We start from the raw sequence: 21,725 nt of genomic DNA on the forward strand, positions 1-21,725 counted from the left end.
CCTTGCCACGTGCTGCTGTGTGTCCTCACGCAGTTCGCTCCTCTGAGTCCCTGAAGCTCAGAGAGCGGCCTTCCCGGCTTGAAAGCTCCATGCTCTGGAGCAGATGTTGTCCAGGGTGCCTGTGGGGTGAGCTGCGACTCCCTTAACCTCTGCCCTTCCTACTTCCCTGACGGATTAGCCCTGATTTTGTTGAAATTAACTGCTGACCTCTCCGGAAGAAGTGGGGAAGCAAAGCTGCACATTAGGAATGTCAACAGATTCTGGGAACTGCCAGAGTCGGAAGCCATGCTGCTGGTCTATGGTTCCTGGCTCCCTGGATTCCTGCCTGATCATTTCCCTAGGAGAGGGGCTCCCCTCCCCCCATCCCCCCCCCTCGGTCCTTTCCTTCATTGAGGCCACCCAGGCCGACGGGCAGTGAGAACGGAGCAGTGAGACACCAGGTGAGTCAGGGTGTTTTCAGTTTCGAGTTAACAGAAAACAGCTCGAGCTAGCTTGACAAAAGGGGAATTTGCCAACAAAAAGGGGAATTTTCTGTGAGCCTCAGGGTGTCTCGTGGGCCTGGAAGCCTGGCCACCTGGCCGGACACTAGCCTGTCATCTCTGTCCTCTGTCCTCCCTCGCGCCTCTTTCCTGGGCTTCCTCTGACCCCCGGTAGGCCAGCGGGCACAAGAAGGCTGCGCAGGCTCCTGAGTCCTGGAGGCTGATTCTTTTCTCTCTCCCTCAGTCCAGATTCCAAATATGCACGCAAGGATCAGGTTCCTGTCATTCAGGGTGACTACCCCTGTCGTGGGGGTGAGGGCAAGGTGCGGTTCTTAGACAGACAGAAGCGGTCAAAAGCTGGGCAGACACTCCCCAGATGCCAGTTTTTCAGTGTGCCCTTGTCCTAATATGTCATTTGCCTCTTGGGGACCTTCTGTCCCTGAGACACTGCTCTGCTCCAGTCAGTGCCTTTCGTGTTCATATCGTGCAGGCTTCTGAGCGGATTCCGATGGGGGGAGGGCTGGGGAGGAATCGGTTGAGTGAGTGATGCCGCCTGCAAATTAATACCCCTAGATGTCCATGTTTAGACAGCCTTTATCTACACACGGCTTAGGGCAGACGTGGGATCACTTGGCCGTTAGGAAGTGGGCTTTACATGTTTACCTGGGAGTAGGAAAGACCCGTCCTGCAGGCGCGCACTCTGCGAGTTCGTAACCCTGGCCGTGGTCTCTGACGTGAGTCCTCGAGACGAACGTCGGCCTGTGCAGGGACCCAGGCAGCCCGCGGAGGCTCCCGCAGACCTCCACTAGGGTGCAAGGGGTCCCAGAGCCACCTCGGTCCCTTCCCTCCAGCGGCTTGACATTGGCTGGGCCACGCGCGTGTCTGCCCCAGTGGCTGGGGACGTGTGTGGAAGTATCCTTTCTCTGGACGCTCAGAATTCAGTAGGGTGTATTATACAAGTTATATGTCTAACTGGAAAAAGCCTGACTGCATCTTAAATCCTTTATTTGTATCTGGCTGATATTTAAAGAGCCATTTGACTAGGTTTGTACCTGCATGCAATTGAGACAGTTAGGTCGACTCTCCCTCCCACTCCAAGATGTTTAAAAAAAAAACAAAAAACTAACACTGTTTAATAGCATCTTGCATGCCAAGATTTAGTCTGGATGTCAGAGCATAAAAATGGGTTTGTATGTAATGGGAAGATGAACAGGCAGCTTCCCCCACCCCTGGCCCTCCCCCCCACAGACTGGTCCTGGCAGCCCCTTCCTGCCTGTAAATACTTGGGGTTGCCTCACTGGCATGTCAGTGTGGGGAGACGCAGCCAGATGATTTTACGGTCCATAAATGCAAGCACCAGACGTGCTCCGAAATTCATTAGTGTTTGTTTGCTCGTCATTACAAATGTCTGTGGTGTTTGCCCTCCGACTAGACTGGCGGACAGGCAGGGCCCGACCAGGGCGGGGAGGGCTCCGAAGCCCTGGCTCTTGGGAAATGGGAGTTTAAAGCAGACGTTTAGCTTATGGCTGGAGATTGTTTCTCTCTCCGGAGTACAGGTCTTGAAAGTTTGACTCTTTAGATGTAGATCGGCTTTTCCTGCAGTGGAAAATATGAGGCACTTGGAGAAAACCTGCTCAGGAGAACGGTTGTGGTTCTCTCTGCCCCGCCCCCCGCCCCCCGCAGTATAGATAAACTTTGGGGAGGGCGGGCCCCTCGAAATGTTCTGCCCAGACGCTTCTCTGTGCGGCGGGGGCTGCACCAGCCTTGCCCTGCTTTGCACCCCACCCCGCTCCTCAGCCGCCCTTCCCTCCTCTGGGGCCCGGAGCACTCAGGGCCCAGACTGTGGCCGGCCCCTGCCCGTATCCTCACAAGGTCCGCTTCAGACCCCAGGTGACCCTGCGAGGTGACGGTGAGGCTGAGGGAGGCTCTAAGCCGCCGCCCTCTGATGCGGGTGGAGGTGGTCAGAGCAGGGCTGAGCGTCTCAGCTGCGTATGCTGAAGTCGAGGTTTGGGCGGCCCGTGAGGTCCGATCAGCATCTGGAGGAAGGCTGATGTGCAAGGGGGCCAGATGTGTGAGTCTCCAAGTGGAGTTATAGATGCCAGTGTAATTAGCGGAGAGCTCTTCCCAATGGCCTTCCTAGGGCCTGCCGTGCATTCCCGGGGCCTGCGCGCAGCGGTGCACCCCGTGCTTGTTCAGTCGTCCCACACGTATTGACTATGTGTGAGGTTCCCTGCCTGGCGTTTCAGGCACTCAGGGATGAAGGAGAAATTCCTGGTCTAATGGGAAAGGTAAGAATTTGTACGAAGAGTTACCAAGGCCACACTGTAGGGGACAGACTGAGTGCCGTCCAGGAGGGAAGCCAATGCTTCTCGCTGTGGATGACGGGCAAAGCATCCTGGAGGGTCCTGTTTGCTCGTGGCCTGGAGAGATTGTTATGAGTTCGACACAGGCAAGGGCATTCTGGGTGGAGGGAACAGCTTGGACACAGGTAAGGCAGTCGAGAAGTAAGTAGCCGTGTACAGGGACCAGTGAGCAGATTAGTTTGGCTGGAGCAAAGGGGAGGTGATGGGCACTATGGAAAACTGGAGCATAGAGGGGTCCCTCTGTGCAGGCCTGGAGCGCCATGCCCGGGCTCGTGGGGCTGGATCCTCTGGCAGAGCTGCGTGTCCTTCAAGAAGCTGAGTAAGCAGCAGCCAATGTGCGACAGGCCCCGTGGCCACAGCACGCCCCCAGCCAAACCCGTGATTCTTTCCCCAGAATCCTGCTGTGTGTCCCATCCCTGGATGACACACCTGCCCACCCAGTCAGGCCAGAAATGTGGCATCTGTCCTCAGTGACTCCTCTCTCTCCCACATTCTCTACTCCTAGCCGGTCCCTGCACCCTGCCTCCCCCCACTCCACCTCCCTCGGTCCCCAGTGCCACCTCCCAGCTCAGGCTGCCCCCTCACTTCCTCCTCAGTTTACGTGCTTGTGTCCTGGGTGGCACCTCACACCCACTCTGCCCCATCCTGCTCTGTCACTCACCTTGCAGTTTTTAAATCTCTATCCACATCACTGATCTTCAGCATTTCCGATGGTTCCCAGTGCCCTGCAGATCAGCTGCAGGTCTGGAAGATGGGTGTGTGGGCCTGGGGAGACCTGGTTTATCCCTCCTCCCCCCTCCCCCAGCCCTTTGGCCCCTGCTGCCCACTGCTCCGCTTCACCTTGTCTGGCTTCCTCGCAGGTCCTCGGCTCTCCCTCCAGGCCTGTGTGCTGGTGGCCATTCGCCGGCTGGCATGCCCGCCCTCCGTGCCCCACTCCTCCTCATCTGGCTCACCGCTAGCCCCCCGCTTCTCAGCGAAGCCACCCCCTGTCACGCTCCCTCTTCACATTCTAAGTCCTTAGGCACTTAGTAACACGTTCATAATTAACACGTGTCTTCTCCACGGGAAGGCAGATGCTCTGGTCACTGCTCCGTCCCCCAGGCCTTGCACAGTGCTGGGCACAGGGGTGGCACTCCATGCAGCCTGGCTGGGTTTTACTGGTTAGATGGGGCTGGAGACGGAGCTGAGGAGCTGGCCGGGCTTGAGGTTGAGATCGAAGCCACGGTCTCACACCTTGTCTTACAAAAGGTGGTTTCACACCGTTAGAGGCTAGTGGCTCCAGTGTCTGAAGGCTTTCCTCATACTTTTAATTTAAATAAGTATCTCTATATAGATCAAACATTCGAAAGGTTGGTTTTTCTTTTTAGCCTTTCAGGAGAGGAAATAGGTCTAAAGAACCATTCCTCCTGGTCTGCTTGTGATCATCGGGCAGTTCAAATGTCAGAACAGCCAGCTGTGTAGCCATTGTTGGAATTTATCAAAAGTCTGTCACCCACCCCCCTGAAATCCTGATCTCTCCAGGGGCTTGTGATAAAAAACCAAGTTACGAGGGGGTTGGGGGAAGACTCAGGATGACGTGTTGAGCGAAACTATTATTTTGACGAATGAAAACTTTCCCTGTGGCCCCTCCTGCAGCCCCATCTTGCTCCATACTGCAGTCAGGCCGGACTCTGTAGGGAGGGGGCGTGGGGGGGTATCCTGAGGGCTGGGACAGCCTTGAGCCTCCGAGCAACCTCCAGGCTCATCAGCTTCTGCAGCTCCCCCTGCCCCTTAGCCTTTTCTGAGTGAAGACTGTCTACAACCTGGCCCCTGTTTGGTTACCTTACTTTGCAACTCAGTGTTCCTCTAGGATCTTTTTGTATTAAAAACTCAGGCTCCGGGGTCTGCCACTTGCTACCTAGACGAACTTGCATAAATCATTCATTCGTGAGCCTCAGTTTTGTCATCTGCAAAATGGGATCGCAAAATCTGCTTCGTGATCTCTTTGAGGCTTAAGCAAAACAAAGTAGGTAAAAGCACATTGTACAGTACCTAGAATATAGGAAGCATGCAGTAACTGTTCTCTTCCTTGCCTGTCTTTTCGTTCATTTTATAACCTCTATGGTGCCATCTGCTTTGTAGATGCTCAGTCAATATTGTTCAAAATGTTGGCGGAAAATCACAGTGATGGTTCTCAGCCAGGTTGAGAGCCCAGTGGTTAAGAGCCTGGGTTTTGGAGTCCTGCAGACCTCTGGGTTCGAATCCCCATTTTGTGACTTGCTGCATGACCTTGGGTGAGTTCATTATTCCCTCTGAATCTCAGTTTTACTTATCTGTGAACCGCGGGCAGCAGTAGCGCTTCCTGACGGACGCTGTCATTGTAAGGTTGGGCAGCATAAAGTAAGAAACGTGGCCTGATGCTCGGCACACAGTAAGCAATCTGTCCCCTGCATCTGCCGTCGTCGGTTATTATTATTATTTTCAGCCTGGATACAGGACCGAGCTCCTCTGGAAGGACCCTGCTCACCGCCTGCCTCCCCAAGTGGGAAGGAGGCGGGACCGGCGGCTGGCTGACTCAGCGCGTTCCCACTGTGTTCTCTTCCTGTCTGGTGAGAGTTGAAGCCGTACGGTTCGGGTCTCAGCCTCCCTAGATGGGTCCCAGGTGTAAGGTGACTAATACTGCCTCTCTGGTGTCTGGCCGGCCGGTTGTGACCGCTCCTGGCCTGTAGACCTTCCGAGACTGGCTCTTTTGGGGAAGATGGGAAACGTGGGGCGCTTCGTGTGTGCTTCCTGTTTTGTCTCCCAGTTCCTTTCCCGCCGCAGACAGCTTGCCATCCACGGCGGGAGGAGGGGGGCCCTCACGCCCCTCACGCTCCTCCCCCCGCCCTGCGCCACCTGGACGGTACCCCAGTTCCACCTCAGCAGAGCCTGGTCCCGCCTGCAACTTCACCCTTCTGCCCTTGGACACCTTTCTCTTCTCTCTCCTTCCTCCTTTCCCCTCCCCTCCCCTTTCTTCTGCTCCTTCCCCTTTTCTCTTTCTGGAACCCGCGTTTCCCATGGTCGTGGTCCGTGGTCATTTGTGTGTTTTCTGTTTGTCAGCCCCCTCCTGCCTCCTGCCCCAGCAGACGGTCACGGCCGCCTCATCCCTGTGGAACAGCGCAGCTCTCCGAAGCCCCCCACTCCTTCTCGACTGTGTTCTTTTGACTGTGTCCTTTAGGCATCACCACCTTTCCACGCCCCCTCAGAGCAGCTGAACGAAGAAAACCGCTACAGTCATGCAGTTTCCAGGGACAGGTCTTCCTTAATGGTGCTTTTGATGGAAAGCCATACATATCCCTCTGCTTCTCCTTGGCTCACAGAATGAGAGAACTGGGGGGGCCTTAAAGACCATTCAGTGCCACTATGTTTTACAGACAGGAAACTGAACCCCCATAGAGGGAAGGACTGACCCAAAGCCTCAAAGCGGGCTTAGGGCACAGCCGAGATTAGGACCTAGGACTCCTGACAAGGACGTCTCCATAAAACCATGACGTTGCCCACGTAAATTGCATGTGTATTTCTCCATCTTATTAAGAAGACCTTTTTATTCCAGTGCTCTGTAACCTGAATCCCTCTAACAGTTGCTGCCGGATCTACCTAACCCATTAGTGACAATGGATTTGAGGCGGGCAGGGGAGCGGAGGTGGGGACAGACTTTAAGTAATGGGGACAGAAAGAACCTAGGTCAGTCACGTGCGAGTTCATCACCTGTCCAGTCTTCCTGCTGCTTCTGGCCGAGCTGACTCTGGTTTTCAGCTGTCCGCCTTGGCTCCCCACCTCGCCCTGGCTCTGCCCCTGGGACTTCTTAACTTGTCTTTGGTTCTCCTGCCCGACCCCTTCTTTCAGTCATTTCAGTATCGTGCCTTGTGCATCTTTAGAGCTGTGTTTTCCAGATGGTGGCCGCGTGTGGCTATGGACGCCTGAAATGCGGCTGATCCCAATCGAGGTGTCGTGAGTGTAAAAAGCACCCGATTTCAGTGACTTAGGACAAAAAAGAATGTAAACTACCTCATCAATAATCGATTACATTTTATAGTGATGACAGGTTGAAAAGTTAATATGCGGCATATATCGAGTTAAAGAAAATAGATTATTAAATTTTGTCTGCTTTTCCCCATCTTTTTAGTGTGGCAGTTAGAAAATTTAAAACATGTGGCTTCACTATATTTCCGTTGTCCAGCACTGGGTTATGGCTCCTGGGCCTTTCTCAGCCAGTGGTCCATGAGAGAATTAAGCCTAATACTCAAGAGAATCCGGGAAGGCGCTCACATCATCGTCTGTGTTCTGTGGTTCAGATAAGGAGCTCCCCTGAGGAAGGCCATACCTCCTGTTGTTTATCGTCCTGTGTAGTGATGGCGTTTGGTTTGCGATTGATGTTACTAAGCTTCTAAGAAGTTTTTTTTAAAAATCTTAAACGAATGTTGCGTTTTGCTAATTACCTTTCAGGATCTGAGAAGATCATATCACTTTTCTTTCTTTGATTTATCGAGGTGCTGCTATTATATTAAAATTTTCATAACATTAGCTTATTCTTATATTTCTTAGACCTGCTAGGTCATATAGAATGATTCTTTTTCCCCCTTGTTCTGTACTTATTAGCATTTGTGGCTTCTTTCCATCACTTTTTATGCTCTGGAATAAATTATTTAGTATAAGAATTAGGTGTTCTTTAAAAGCCCAGGAGGACTCACTGGTAAAATGACGTGTCCCTGGAAGCTCCGAGTTAACTTTTCCAGCTTCTGACGTGGTATTTAGCATACTCACCAGACACAGAAAAGTGTATTCGGCCAAAAAAATGGAAGGTAGCACGAAGACTAGGTTGGAGCCTGCATCTTGCCATGAAGCAGGTACTTCCAGAAATTTTACTTCGTGTTCCCAGCAGTGTTCAGGGTGACCCTGCAGTATGTGAAGATCAAGGTTAAGAAGGATCGAATCGTGCTGAAAAAACGTGATGACCAAATTTAAACGACAGTGGAAACAGTGAGCCGCAGATTAGCTATTGCCAAGAGCCAAAGTAGAATTAAGAGGCAAGCTAAAATTTTCTCGTAGAGCTCAGAGGAACAACGAAGGAGACGAATGTGATGAATCGTTTCTAGGAGAGGCCGTGTGTGTATCATAGGAATCCTACAAAAGGGAAGATGGGCAGACGTGAGAAAATGTAACGTAGTTAGGACAAAAGCAGGTTATAAAACCATCGGTACAGTACGAGCTCAGTTTTCGAGACAGTGAGTGAGTGTGTGTGCACGTGTGAGCATGCGCCTGCCGCTGTGAGTGGGGAGTGGAGACAGAGGTGCTCTGTGGCCAAGGGCCCAGGCTCCGACACCAACAGGCCTGCTGGGTTTGGAACGTGGCTCTCATGTTGACCACATCTGAGGTTTTGAGCAAACTACATAATGTTCCAACTAAGCTTTTATTCCCTCACCTGTAAAAAGGGCCAGTAATTATATCTGATAGGGTCGTGAGGATTCAGTGAGCAGTGGATGAATGTACGTTGCTTGGCACTTAGTAAGTGCTCAGTAAATGTTAGCGATCGTGGTTATTTTCATTATTATGGACCAAAATGTAAACTCTGGTTTTCTCTGGGTATTAGGCTAATGGTGATTTAAATGTTCCTCTGTAGGCTTTTTGTATTATCCAAGTTTTCCATAATGAACACCTATTAGATCCCTAATCAAAAAAAAAAAACCAGTGTAATCTTTTCTACAAGAGAACATCTGAATGATGTTATTTAGAAAAAAAATTATTTCTCAGTAATATGGAGAAAGAGACTCGAGCCTTGTCCCCAGGGTAAGAGTGGAAAAGGGGGAGTGGCTCCGTGGGGCTCGTGCTGGGCTTGGGACTCTGGGCGAGCTGGACTGCCGGTGGCTGCTCTCCATTCTGTTCCTGGGCCCTTTCCCTGTCACATGGACGGAAGGCTGTTCACAGTGATGCGGTTGGCCGCTGCCCGGCGTTGACAGCTGGTTCTAATTGTGCAGAGCTGCACAGTACTAGGGCTGGAAAGGGAATGTTTTGGGAAATTTGCATCATCTTCATGATCCCAAGTCTACATGTTTCCTGAGCAGACAGTAGTTTAGGGATTTGCTGAAACAGTAGTGGCTGTAATGGAGTTGCCTTTCTATAGAAACTAGGATGTCTGAAAGCTGGGAAAGATGAATTACTTCTGTTTACTCCGTGGCCTCCCCCTCATCACACATCCCGACTCCACAGAAGGGGGCCCTTTGTCCCCAGTGACTCTTTCCCCCTCTTGTAGTTTGTCCAGCCAGGGGTCCTGAGCCTTGTGGAGGCCCTCCTGTTCATTCCCGCCTGGGCCCTGCCCCCTCCCTTTCTGCCAGGAAGGAGGGCGCGTCGGGGCAGTGAAACCTGCCACACTGTTGCTAGCAGGTGTTTATTTTAAATTACTGATGTGAGGCGAATTGCTCTCGCATGAGAAGGCTGTAGTACCCGTATGTGAGATTACAGCACAGACTCGATCATAGGCCAGCATGAGAGCACGTCATGGGTCTGGACCTTTCTGCCACTCGCTGGCTCGTGCCATCAGGGCAATGAAACCTGCCTCGCACACAGCAGGAGGCTTCTGGGAGTGGCCTGCTCAGAGTAAAGCCCAGTTCTTACCTGCCCTCAAGGCCGGGCTACGACCTAGCCTCCCCACCCGCTTCCTTCCCCACCACCGCTCCTCCTACCAACCCCCACCTCGCTGATCTCAGAGACTCCACGTGTGGCGACTCAGGGTCTTTGTACTCAGGCGCCCTCCTTCCTGGTACCCTCTGCCCAGTACTTAGAGCTTGCTGCCTCATCTTATTTGTATTTCCATTCCAGTGTCAGTTTATCAGCCAGGCCTCCTGAGGCATTGCCTCCAAATATTCCATTCCTTCCCCCTGATTAATACTTCTTCAGAGGATTCATCATCATCTGACTTATTACAGTATCTCATCTGCATGTTTGTTTTGCTCATTCCCATATTTCCTAAAACGTACTGTAACTCTGGTAAAGACATGAATGTCGACGTGTCTTATAAACTGTCAGTTACTGTTGTCCCTTTTCTCTGTCCCTCCCTCCCTCTCTCCTTCTCTCCCTTCCTTCCTTCCTTCCTTCTCCTTTCTTATCCTTTCCTCTCTTCCATCATCATCACCATCAGCAGCAGCAGCAGCAGCCAGGAAAGAGCTAAAGACATCACAAGCCACTGACAGCCACTCAGAAGGCTTGGCTCTAGGAAATAGCTTTTAGGACGTCAGCCTTGGGGAACAAAGCAGGAAAGCGCAGTTGTCCTTTGTTGCTTTGAGTTATGGTAATTTATGTTCCTGTGTGTCTCCCCCTCGGGACAGACACTGAGCTCCCCAAGGCCTCCTGGGACATCGTGGACCTGCCCCGGCCCAGTGCCTGGCACTTAGCTGGTTGCTTTCCGTCACTCCTTCCCTCCCTCCCTCCCTCCCTTTCTACCCGCTTCCTTCCTTTCTTCCATCCTTCCTCTCTTCCCTTGCTGCCTGTCTCCTTTTGCCTTTTCTTCCTTCCCTTTTCTGTTCCTTCCATTTTCCTTTGCCGCTGGTTTTCTCCCGGTGGGGGTTTACGCAGCTCCTGCCATGAGCCCCAGGAAGCGTGTTAGCCTCTGCCGCTTTGAGCTTCACGAGGCTGCGGCCGACACCTCTGTAGGATGGGCTTGTTTCCCGGGGGCCCAGCCGGTCACGATTTTCACATGGTTACTCCTTCAGAAGGTACGAAGCATCTAGTGGTCATGGGGAAACGATCTTTATTTATAAATGTTGACACTGACAGGTTATAAGCAGGTTATAAAAGTTTTATATATTTCCGAGTATTTACCCAACTTCGAAAATTTAATTTTAGGAGGAGGACAGTGTGTAGTATTGTAACATGTCATCTATTAAAAGTTGTTTCAAAGTGATCCTGTACCTGATAATCCAGTAGCACAGAAGAGCTTATGAGAAAAGGCTTGACCCTCACCCCAGTCCCCTCCCCAGAGGTAAATGCTTTAAACTGTTTCTCTTGTGGTGACTTTCGGAGCTTTATTCGGTGCACCGAAACCTCGATTTCTAGCGTCAGCGGCTCTCGGCTCTTCATAGTGTTTCCCGACCGCTCACTTCCTCTGCTGCTCCTCCCCTTCTCCATGTGCCGCCTCCTTCAGCCAGCTGTCCTTTTTCATTGTCAAAATAATGAAATTAACATTCTGACATTCTGCGGCTGCAACCAAGTCCGCCGCACGTTTCCTTAGGCTGACTCTGAAAGTCGAAAACCAGCAAACAGCATTTATTTTTATTATGGCTGTGTAAATACTATTGAGTGCCATGCTAAGCAGCGTGCCAGGATGAGGATGCTGTTTGACTCTCTAACGACCCCGGACCCTGGGCGATTCAAGGGGGAATATGCGTCAAGGACCCACAGAGTCTCTCTTTTTTTAATCCATCAACTGCCTAATATCGGAATGTATATACATATGTAATATTTAAATGGATCCAACTATTAACACATACTTAAACATAAATATATGCTATTTAAATGTACATGTATTTAAATACATGTATGTTTTAATATATACACACAGGCATTTTGGTTTTTGTTTTTCTTAGAGATTATAATTTTTTTTTTCTGTTATTATTCACCTTCATTGTGTCCGCAAACTTTTTCAAGCTTTATATTTTCATTTCTTGTCCTCTTTTTAATTACGTTAACGTGTCTCCCCTCAGGGCCCCTCGTCTGCCCCAGTTTGAATAGTTAGTTGTTCTTACCCTTCTGCACAGCTGTCATTGTGGGCCTTCCCTTCACGCTACGGTTGGACCGTTCCTTTTTTTTTTTTTAAGTCGTATTTATTGAGGTTTAATTTCATCTAGTAAGATTCACCCTTTTTAGTGAACGGTTCAGTGAGTTTTGATAAATGTATACTCTCACGTGTCTACCACAATCCAGAGAGAGAACTCTGTTACTTCAAAACTTCCCTGGGCCCCACTGTCGTCAATTTGCTTGCTGTCCCCAAGTCCCTGGCAGCCAGTGTGATCTAATTTCTGTCCCCGTAGTTTTTACTTTTCTCAGAATGTCGTGTAAATGGAATCATCGAATATGTTTGCATTGGTTTCTTTCACTTAGCATAAAACTTTTGACATTCATCCGTGCCGATGCATGTATCAGTAGTTATTCCTTTTTTATTGCTGAGCAGTATTTGATTGTGTCCATCCCTTCACCAGTTGATGGAAATCTGGCTTGTTTCTATTTGGTGGAAATTGAGAACGAAGCCGCCATAAATATGCACTCATATTTTTTTGCATGGACAGGTGTTCACATTAGTGAGGTGGCTGGGTCATCTGGTAGGTGCAAGTTAAGGTGATAAGAAACTGCTGAACCGCTTTCCCAAATTGTCCTATCATCTTTCACACCCAGTAGAGAGGTACGAGAGCCCTGAAAGGCCTTACTCCTTAGTCACACCCACCCCCAACCCAGAGCTGGCGCTGCCTTTGCCCACCGCCCCGTGGGGCTCCCATCCCCGGGGCGTTTTCAGAACTCCTCCGACTAGGCGTGTGATGGTCCCTCCAGTTCTGAAGATTGCTCCAAAGGATACGATGGGAGGCGTGGGGAGAAGCACGGAGGGAGGAGGAAGGAGAAAAGGTTGCCATTGAGCGGAATAGTAATATGGTGTTGGTGGCTGCCAGCCTGGTGGTGGTCCCTGGGGCCAGATCCGGTGACCTTTCCGTGAGGCGCTGCAGCTTCCCTGTGGCCCGTTTTAGGGACGTGTTTTGGAGACGATGGCCATCAGGGGGAAGTGCGTGTGTGGAAGTGCCACGCGTTGGCACCAGGCTCCGGTGGCCCCGAAGCCCGGATCCTGTGGGGCCGTCAGGGAGAACTGGTCCCACTCCTCAGGTCTCTGCCTCACTGACCCTGGACACGGTCAGGGTCAGGCCTTTCTCAGGCCCCTTCTGGGCATCCGACTCCCAGACCCCTAAGCGCAAAGCTGGCAGCTGCTGGGGACGCTCCTGGCAGCGTGGCCCAGAGAAGCTTTGCAGGGTGAGCTAAAACCAGTGGTGACTTTTGCTGTCACCTAGGAATGCTTGCCGAAGGGAGTATTAAGACAAAGTCGTTTTTGCGTCAATTAGGGATTTTTTTTTCCATAGACAGTTTCTTTGTAATAAACATTCTCCTTTGACTGTCAGAATGGACGTCTAAATGTATCTCATGTCGTTATGTGCTTTTTATTTAAGGTAGGTGGTCAGGCACCCTTCTGGTCTGGGCCTGCTGATTTTGAGGTGCCTGTGGGGTGCCAAGGAAGCTGTGGCCAGGAGGTAGCTGTTGTCCCAGCTGGAGCTCGGGAGAGAAGGTTGGGCTGTACATGGACACGTAGTGGAAGCCACGGCAGTACACGTGATCTTGCAGGGAGGAACATAGACACAGAAGAGTACAGAAGACCACCCTAAACAGACTTAGGAGCAGGCGGGGGACACGTGTCAGAAAAGAAGAACAGCAACTGGAAAATAAGGCTGAGAATGGGCGGGCCTGAGAGGTGAGACGGCAGCCAGGGGAGCACAGGGCGAAGGGAAGGGCAGGGAGTGAAAACTACGGCGGAGGAAGTTGTCACTGTACAGGAAGGGACGGTTTCCGTGGAGCAGGAGGTGGAGGGAGGCGGAGAGCGGAGCGGGTCGGAACCCAGAACCCGGAGAAGCGACAGCCCTGTCGGGAAATTCACCGGTGAGGGGAGGGAGACAGTGAGCAGGAGCTGGGAGAGGCAGAAGGTCTAGAAAAGATGTCTTTTGCTATTACTGTCATTATTATCTTCGTCACCATTATTATTATTAATCAGAGAGGCGTATGCACATTAAAATGCTAAGAAGCAGAAGAAGAAATTGGTGAGGAGGAGGCTGAAGATACAGGGATGACGTGGGCATCGGAGCGAGGCCTCCGAGCAGGGGGAGGGGAGGGGACCCAGGCCGCAGTGGACAGTGGGGCCTGAGAGGACAGGGCCAGGAGAGGAGAGGGGACAGGTGCATCTGTCCATCCGTGGCAGAAAGGTTTCTTCTCACATCTCTTTTTGTCTCTGATGAACCTGGAAAACATCCAGGTGACGGAGGAGAGGTCCCCAAAGAAGCCGGCACAGGACAGTGCAGGTGCCCGTTCTCCTTTCGCATCCAGGTGACCTCAGCAGAGGACTCAGAGCCGAGGAGATCCTGGGCACAGTCGGGGGTCCCTGAGCGCAGCCCGGGGACAGCCGAGTGGCCCCTCGATGATGCAGAGCCACCAGCGCCTTACCAGCTGAAACCTGCCCTGTCGCCTCTGGTCAATTTTAACTTAATTGCGCTCCAAGCAGTTCCATAGCATGGACCTTTTTTAGGCATTAGTGACTGGAAGAGTTTTGTTCTGTTAGCTCACATTTTCCAAACCCACTTCACACAGATGGAATCTCTCGTAATCCTGCAAGGCCAAACACTGAAGAGGAACAGTGCCAAGGACTTGTTGTAGTGTAGATAGAGTGATCTTATTTCTTTTGACATCTTGATGAATCTTTCTGCACTGAAACTGGGCGATTTCAACACCGAGGACCACTCATCCTCCATTCATTCAGCAAATGCTGCTGGCATCTGCCGTGAGCCAGGCCTGTGTCCTGCACGTCACCTCTTTTCTCAGGCTCTCTTTTGGTCTCTGCCACAATTCTGCGTAGTTAATGTCAGCATCCCTGTTTTCATCAGCGATGAGACTGCCGGCTGAGTCCTGGGCTGGAATCTGGAGCAAGATCTTTGGCTTTAAGTCCTTTGCTCCTTCCATTTCATCAAGAAACCTCTTCAGCGACGTTTGACTCTGTCGAGGTTTTAGTTTTAAATGTCGCAAGCCTTCCTCTGCAGAAGCTTCCACAGGGTACCGTCTGAACCCAAGAACTGCACGTACAGATTTCGAGTCAGGGTTTGGAAATGTTCAAGTCGAGTAAACTCAGGCAGATGTATTAAGTACCTGCTTTGGTTCCTGCCTGCGTGACATTGGTAAAACGAAAGGGAGATGATAGTAAGTTTTTAAATAATTCAAGACAGCACCAAGACTGTGGTGTGGGAGGAAGAAGAGGATGTTTGAAGTGGGAGCCGAGTCTCACAGCAGCGTGACCCTGGGAAGCGGTGGCGAGACAACCTTTATCACGCACTTGCATGCGCAGCTGATGTGCAGAGGACCAGGATCTGACCCAGTCTGTCTAACCGGAAGGCCCTTCTGCTCCCTTTAGGATGCCTTCCTGTGTTACTTACGGCGTGGAAATAGGACCACAGATTCTGAATTAAATGTAGACGCATACACACATCTACGCATATGTATGTGTATATGATTTTTGTTCTTTATTAAGCATTCAGGAAAAAACTAAGGGGCAACTTTCAGCCAGAAATTGGGCAACAGCCATGCCTCAGTCCTTGAATATCAGTTTTGAGAATTCTCTTTTATATCTGATTATAACCCATACCTTTCCAGGACTGGCTTTGGGATTATCAGGGGAGAAGGTTCTTGTCTTCACAATTAAACCTCAAACGGGCAATAATAGACATTTGCAAAATGATTAAAATACGTGTTCTAAAGGTGGGGAGGGGAGGGAGAAGGAATGTCACTGAGTTAGGTCAAATATGTATTTGAAAACAGACACAAATATACATTTTCAGAACAAGGAGAAGCGTAGTAAACAGAGGTAAATTCCATCTCTCAAAGAGATTCGTGTGTTCTTTTGAAAAGAAGTTGAGTCTAAGTATTTATTCATGAGAATGGATAATACCGAGCCCTTTTCCTCTTGGTTAAAATGGGTGTGGTGAGGATTACACGAGATGACAGGTGTGAAGTGCCTCGTCCAGCGCCTGACGCGTGGGGGATTCTGGATAAAACGGCAGCATTAGTCAACATCATCGCCATTACTATTATTTGGGGTCTACAGTGTGAGGGCGCGAAGGACGTGGCAGGGTCAAGGGTGGTTGTGTTTTCTCGTGTGGGTGACTGGGAGGGTGACGATGATGCCATTTACAGAAGCGAGGCAGCCAGGAAGTGCAGCTGTTTCTTAGCTCCTGGTTGGTTCCCAGTCGTTCTCAAGTCTGGGTCATTCATTTGTATCCAGAGCTGCCCATCACTCTTGGCCAGGCTTCCCACCAGTGCTTGTCTGCGGTGCATAGTGGGTCTCAAGATGCATTCGAAGGGCCCAGCACGTCGGGCACAACTGCTCAGCCAACGTGTGTTGTCTCTGGCCATTCCCACTGCCCTCCCCAACTTCCTGGTAGACCCTGGTTTGTGTCTGTGCCGGCCAGCGGGCAGCTGGCTCTCACAAAAGAAGCTTATAAAAGTTCCAGGTGTGTGCCAAATAATTTTATTAGTAATATGAAGGCCCAATATCAATCAAAAGGAGGTCTTTGAACTTAGGGGCAGAAACCTTTAAAATCTGCCTTCCCTCCATTCTCTAGGGCTCCCCGGGGCACAAGCTGGGAATGCTGGGTGTTTAGATAGTGGCTTTTCCTTGCTTCTTTATCTAACCCCCCAAGCAGTCTCATTAGATGCCTGTTATCCCCTTGGATAGGAACCAGCCTCGCCAATAGGTAAATTTAGGTAATTCGATCAAATTATAACGCTAAAACTGCTGGGAAAGAAGAGGCAAGGCCCTGAAAACGATGTTCAGGGGGCCCTCCCCTCCGGCCCCCTCTCGGTTTTATGGGAGATGGGAGGGGCCCACTTCAGGAAGGAACCCGAGGTAATTCCAGAGGCTTCTCTGATGGCTGTGGTCTGGGACTGAGGCTTTTCCTGACTCTGGGAATGGAGGATGTCACATAGTTGACGAAATCTGAGAGTCTGCAGCCAGATTGAAGTTTTAAGTTTGCCTATTGGGGGAATGAGTCCCACTAGTGAAAACATTGTGTCCCCTCTCAGACCATGTGCATTAAGAAGGGACTTCTGGTTCTAGTGGCAGTGGTAGGATTAAGACTGTTTTGACACAGAAGTCCTGGGAAACGGGGCTGGGGTTGTGGAGAAGGTATCCCACGTCTCCTCCTCACTCCTGGGGGCGGGGGTCCTCCCAGGAAGCACCTCCACCTGTCGGCTCAGCCCTTCTCCCGGAAGAGGGGGATCCTTGCCCACCCTGGCAGAGATACAGATGGCCAAGGTTCAGCCCTTCCCCACCTCCCGTCCACAGTCAGCTAGATGCTCCCGGTGTGCTTGTGTCCCATTAGAATCGCTGCTGAAATGGACTCTTTGCTTCCTAGGAACTAGCCAGCTGTGGATGGAGTAAGAAGGAGAAACATAGTCTCGCCCCGAACGTTGTGGCCTTTACCCGGAGGTTTAACCAGGTAAGCAACACCCCTTGCATGTGCCTGTCCAGTAAGTAAGGATGTCCCCCGTGGGCTGGGAGCCCTGCCAGGGGTCAGTCCCAGGCACCTAGCTCCAGGGCCAGACCCTGTTCCTGATCCCGCCACCCTCAGGAACGGCTGTGTATCGCAGTCCTTTTTGTCACCCAGCAGGCGAAACTGAATCCATCTTTCCTGGATTTAAATTGATTCCGTGGCTTCCAATTCCCTATAAGCTAGGGTGCAGGCACCTTGATTGCTCTGCAGGGTCCTGCACAGTGGATCTGCTCCATCCACCTCTCCAGCTCATCTCTTGTCCCTCCGCCCTGCTCTGCGGGTTTCGGCCACCCTGGCCTTCTCTCTCTTTCCTGATGCCCCATATCCTGTCCCATCATGCTTGGCGGTCTTCTCAGCTCAGAAGTCTTCGTTCCCGTTCAGTCCCCGATCGGAACTCAGCTCGAATGGCACTTCCTCGAGGGGTCTTTTGTGAATCCTCAGCCTGTTTAGGGTCTCCCCATGTGGCCCTTTACTCATCTGTCCTCATTTTGCGTGACCCTCCAGTCGCCATCCTCCTCGCCAGCCTGTGGGCTCCAGGAGGGCAGGAATCATGTCTGCCTTGTTCATCACTGTGCCCCCCACGGCCTTGCTCAGCCTCAGGCATGCCACCGACCCTCAGTACATACATGTGCAGCGAGTGAATGAGGTGCTCAGGAAACACGTCTTGAATTGAATTTCTTTGAATTCCTGAAGGCCCGGTCACCAGCTCCATATGTACTGCTGTAAATCAGCCTGGTCTAACTGAACCTTTGCTCCGGGAATGAAGATCTGCACCCCTGCTTGTTGGACTGATAGCAGGGACTTAGGCCTACTGAGTGGGGAGGGCTTCTCATTGCTCAGCCAGACCTTGATCTTAGTGGAAAGTACCCTGCACGACCCCCTTGGACAGAACAAATCCCACAGGGGTGCCGTCGGTAGTTTTCCTTGTTTTTCTGGTTTCACTTGAGGGCATTGGCCTAGAGGTTACGTAACCTGCGTGACTGGACCTCTGGGTGATGGGCCTGGGTTCCCGTGGGCCTTCTCTGCAGCTGGGCCCTCCCTCGGAAATGCCAGGTCCTGTGCCTCACCATTACTCAGCCCTCTCCAGGCTTCCGCAGCCTCGGCCTCCACCCCAGATGCAGCAGGAGCCTCGGATCTGGAGGCACCAGCCTGTGGTCCTAAGATCAAGGCTGGAGTTAGCATTACTGCTGTTTTATGAGATATAATAGGAACTAAGAAAGGCCTAGATCCAGCTGTGGTAGGGACTGCACATCGTTTGTTTTGGAAAGGGACGTTCTGAAACCTTTTGTTTCTTTTTTCTTTCCTTTCAAAATCTTTCACTTTTCAACCAAGCGTAGTCTTTAAAAACAACAACAACAACAAAAAAACCAGAACAAAACAAAACAAAAACAGATGCGCACACACTATCAGGGGATTCATAGTTTCCTTAGCAAAACTATGTGACTAGGAGCCAGCTCCGTCCCACCTCTGACCAGCCGCAGAGCTCCCAGAGGAGGGCTGCCGGGGGTCCTGATGTCATCTGTTTTGCACGCGGAGGCCAGGTCAGCTTGGCAGAGGGCGGTGTGGCTTGCTCTGTGAACAGTCTCAGTGTGTCCAGATCAGACCAGTGAAGCGAGCCAGGGTAAAGTCAGTCACGTTTTCCCAAACAATGCTCTGAGAAATGGTCTTTCTGCCAGCCTGTCAGCTACACAGAGGGAGCAGCTCCTGGACACAGTCCTGGTGGCTCCGGTTTGTAAACTGGCCAGCGGCCAGGCCTGGTCTGCCACTGGAGCTGCTTTCTCTGAGATGAATCGATTGGCCTCCTTTCCTGGCAGACTTCCACATGTAAGAGCACGGCTCCTCGTCAGACCCAGATAAAGGAAAGCAGGTCACTTACCTTCCGAGCCACAGTTTCCTTATCTGTAAATGAGAACAGTGACAGTATTCACCTTGCATGGTTGTTGTCAAAATGAAATGAAGTGATATGTGGGGCGGTCTTAGCACGGTGTCTGGTATGTAGTAAGCATCCGAATGTTTGGGGGGAAAAGAAGGGGAAATGTGCTGATCAGTGGATTGGAACAGTTTACCAGGGGATTTGAGGTTCCTTGTGGCCAAACCAGAAACTCAGTGGCCAGTGGCCTCATCAGGCCCTGTGGGCTTGCCTGCTTCTCCATAGGGCCTGAGTCCCTTGGGATTTGTTCCTAGAATGGCCGAGACGGGAGCCTGGCCAAGGTCACTAAGGGTCTATTATGGGCCAGGCTTATGTCCCGGCCCCAAGGAGTTCAGCATAAAGCACAGAGGTTCCCCACCTTTCTTGGCTCATGTGTTTTTGTTTATTAGAATCTGACAAATCGTATATGAACCTGCCTCCAGATAAGTGCACACATATGTAATTTTACATTTAATTTAATTTTAATGAGTTTGCTGCCCCCCACCCTGAAGCTTGTGCACAAACGCCGTAGGGGTCTCTGGACAGCAGGCTAAGAAGCTGTGGTTACAGGAAATCAAACAGACCTGGGTTTACATCGTAGCTCTGCAGCTGGTTAGCTGTATGATCTTGGGCTGTCTTTCAGCCCCTCGCCTTCCTCGTGTAATCATTTCAAGTGGTTTTGGAAGATTTAATGAGACTCCTGGATGTAAAAGGTCTAGCTCAGCACTTGCCACACAGTAAACAGTCAAGGTTAGCTTTAACCAAAAGGTGCAGGGGAGTGGGAGCTGCGGGCTGAAAGAAGTTGAGGCTCGGGCCTGATTGCTGGCGGATGTTGAGATCGTGTCCTGAAGATGCTGCATAATTAGAAAGAGAGGAAGAGGGAATTGGGAGGCCTTGGTCCCAGTGCAGACACTGCTGCTACTTTGCTTTGAGGCCTTGGGCAAGTCTCCTCCTCTCTCTGGGTCCCTGACAATTATATACTAATGGAGATCGGGCAGGGCCAAAAGGTTCCCAGGATCTTTGCCTGGAGGACCGCCTTAACTGTTCCCATGGACTCCTATATACATAGTCATAGCTCCTAGTGACAGAAACCCCAGCTCAAAGTCGCCTCAGTGGCTATGGAACGAAGTCCAGGGAGTGACTGGACTTTACGTGTTGGGAGGGCGCTTGGGCCGCGCCAGCCGGCCTGGGCGCCCACCTCTGGCTTCTGCGCCGGCTCCCTCCCAGGCGGCCGTCTCCTCCGTGGTTGCGAGGCAGCTGCCAGCAGCCGCCGGCCCGTCCCATTCCGAGGGCAATCAAGGCGGACAAGTCCTGCCTCTTCTTTGGTCGCACTAGCACCTGATGTCCTGGAATCGAGACTCGGGGCCTCCGATTGCCCGGCTTGTGTCCCAGCCTGTTCACCCTGAGCTCATCGCTCTGACCAGCAGGACGGGAGGCCGGGGTTGGCCAGGTCTCGGAAACGGGGCTCCCCGTGTCGGTGGGGGTGGGGGAGGGCAGGCCGCATGCACTGAGCGTGGAGCAGTGTGGTCCCTCAGGGAGAGTCAAGGTGCTCTGACAGGAAGCAGCTGAGGACGGTGGCCCAAAGGAGAACACGGGTGCCCCCCACAGCCCCTCCGCTCTCTCCCACTCCTCCTCCCCACCCTGGGCTTTCTCCCCAGTCCGTCTGCGGATCCCCCGTCTCTGTCAAGGCTCGTCTGCCTTCCCAACTCCCGCACACCGTCAGCCCAGTCACTGAACGTCCCGCTTCCTCTCCTCGGCTTCAATGAAAACAATCTAAAAAATAATGAACACTAGGCTCAACTTACTGGGTCAGACTCTGTGCTAAGCATTTTCCCGTGTTTTCCAATTTGGTTTTCACAGAGTCCCCTGAGGTAAATATTTTATGCCCATGTTATAGATAAGGAAACCGAGACCAGGAAAGTGAAGCATTTTGTTCAAAGTCACGTAGCTGGTGAGTTTCTTCTCCTGAGGGGCCTCCCGCCTTTTTCCGAGCACGACCCCTGGTCTCCCAGATCTCATTCGTCGGAGGGCTGGAGACAGTGCTTGCGTTCCCCCTTCCAGATGCAGCCCTGAGCCGTTATTCTTTCCCCATTGTATAAACCCGCTGTCATCTGGGGCTCGTCACTTCTTCTGTTCATTTATGTATTTAACAGGTATCAACTGAACACATCCCAGGCCTGTATGCTGAATGTGAAATTGAGGCGGGGAGGCGTCCACAGGACATTAGATGTAGCCCTTGCCATTGTCAGCTCGAGTCTGCTGAGGGGGACAGATGTGATGGCATTAATCCTGGTCCGGGAACCCAGTGCCGGACGAGACACCAAGAGGCTGAGAAGCCGGAGAAGGCGAGGGGGCTGGCAATAGGAAGGGAGGGCAGGAGACTGCATCGGAGCCTAGGGGAGGGATGGGGGAGGAAGTGGCTGGGCCCAGGAGTAAAAAGCAGGCTTGGCGATTGACCGGATGTGGAGGGAGGTGGCAGGGAGAGCGAAGGCAGGTCAGCCTTCGAGATAGTGAATCCAGAGGGAGGAGCATTGCGGGAGTAGGAGAGGACTTAGGTTTGGACATGTGGGCTGAACTATGCAGCAGGAAATTAGACATTTGAGTCTGGAAGCCGGGGGAG

At 51.6% G+C, this 21,725-nt stretch overlaps 1 protein-coding gene across 1 annotated transcript in view; it reads left to right on the forward strand.

Annotated features, from left to right (window-relative positions):
- RALGPS1 (Ral GEF with PH domain and SH3 binding motif 1) overlaps positions 1–21,725 on the forward strand; it is a 250,459-nt gene that overhangs the window by 66,884 nt on the left and 161,850 nt on the right. Inside the window, exon 7 of the mRNA XM_039861567.1 lies at positions 17,059–17,142. Coding sequence (XP_039717501.1) covers positions 17,059–17,142 — 84 coding nt within the window. The remainder of the gene's footprint in view (positions 1–17,058; positions 17,143–21,725) is intronic.

Source organism: Pteropus medius, unplaced genomic scaffold (assembly GCF_902729225.1).
Source record: "Pteropus medius unplaced genomic scaffold, Ma_sr-lr_union100, whole genome shotgun sequence".
Lineage (NCBI taxonomy): Eukaryota > Metazoa > Chordata > Mammalia > Chiroptera > Pteropodidae > Pteropus > Pteropus medius.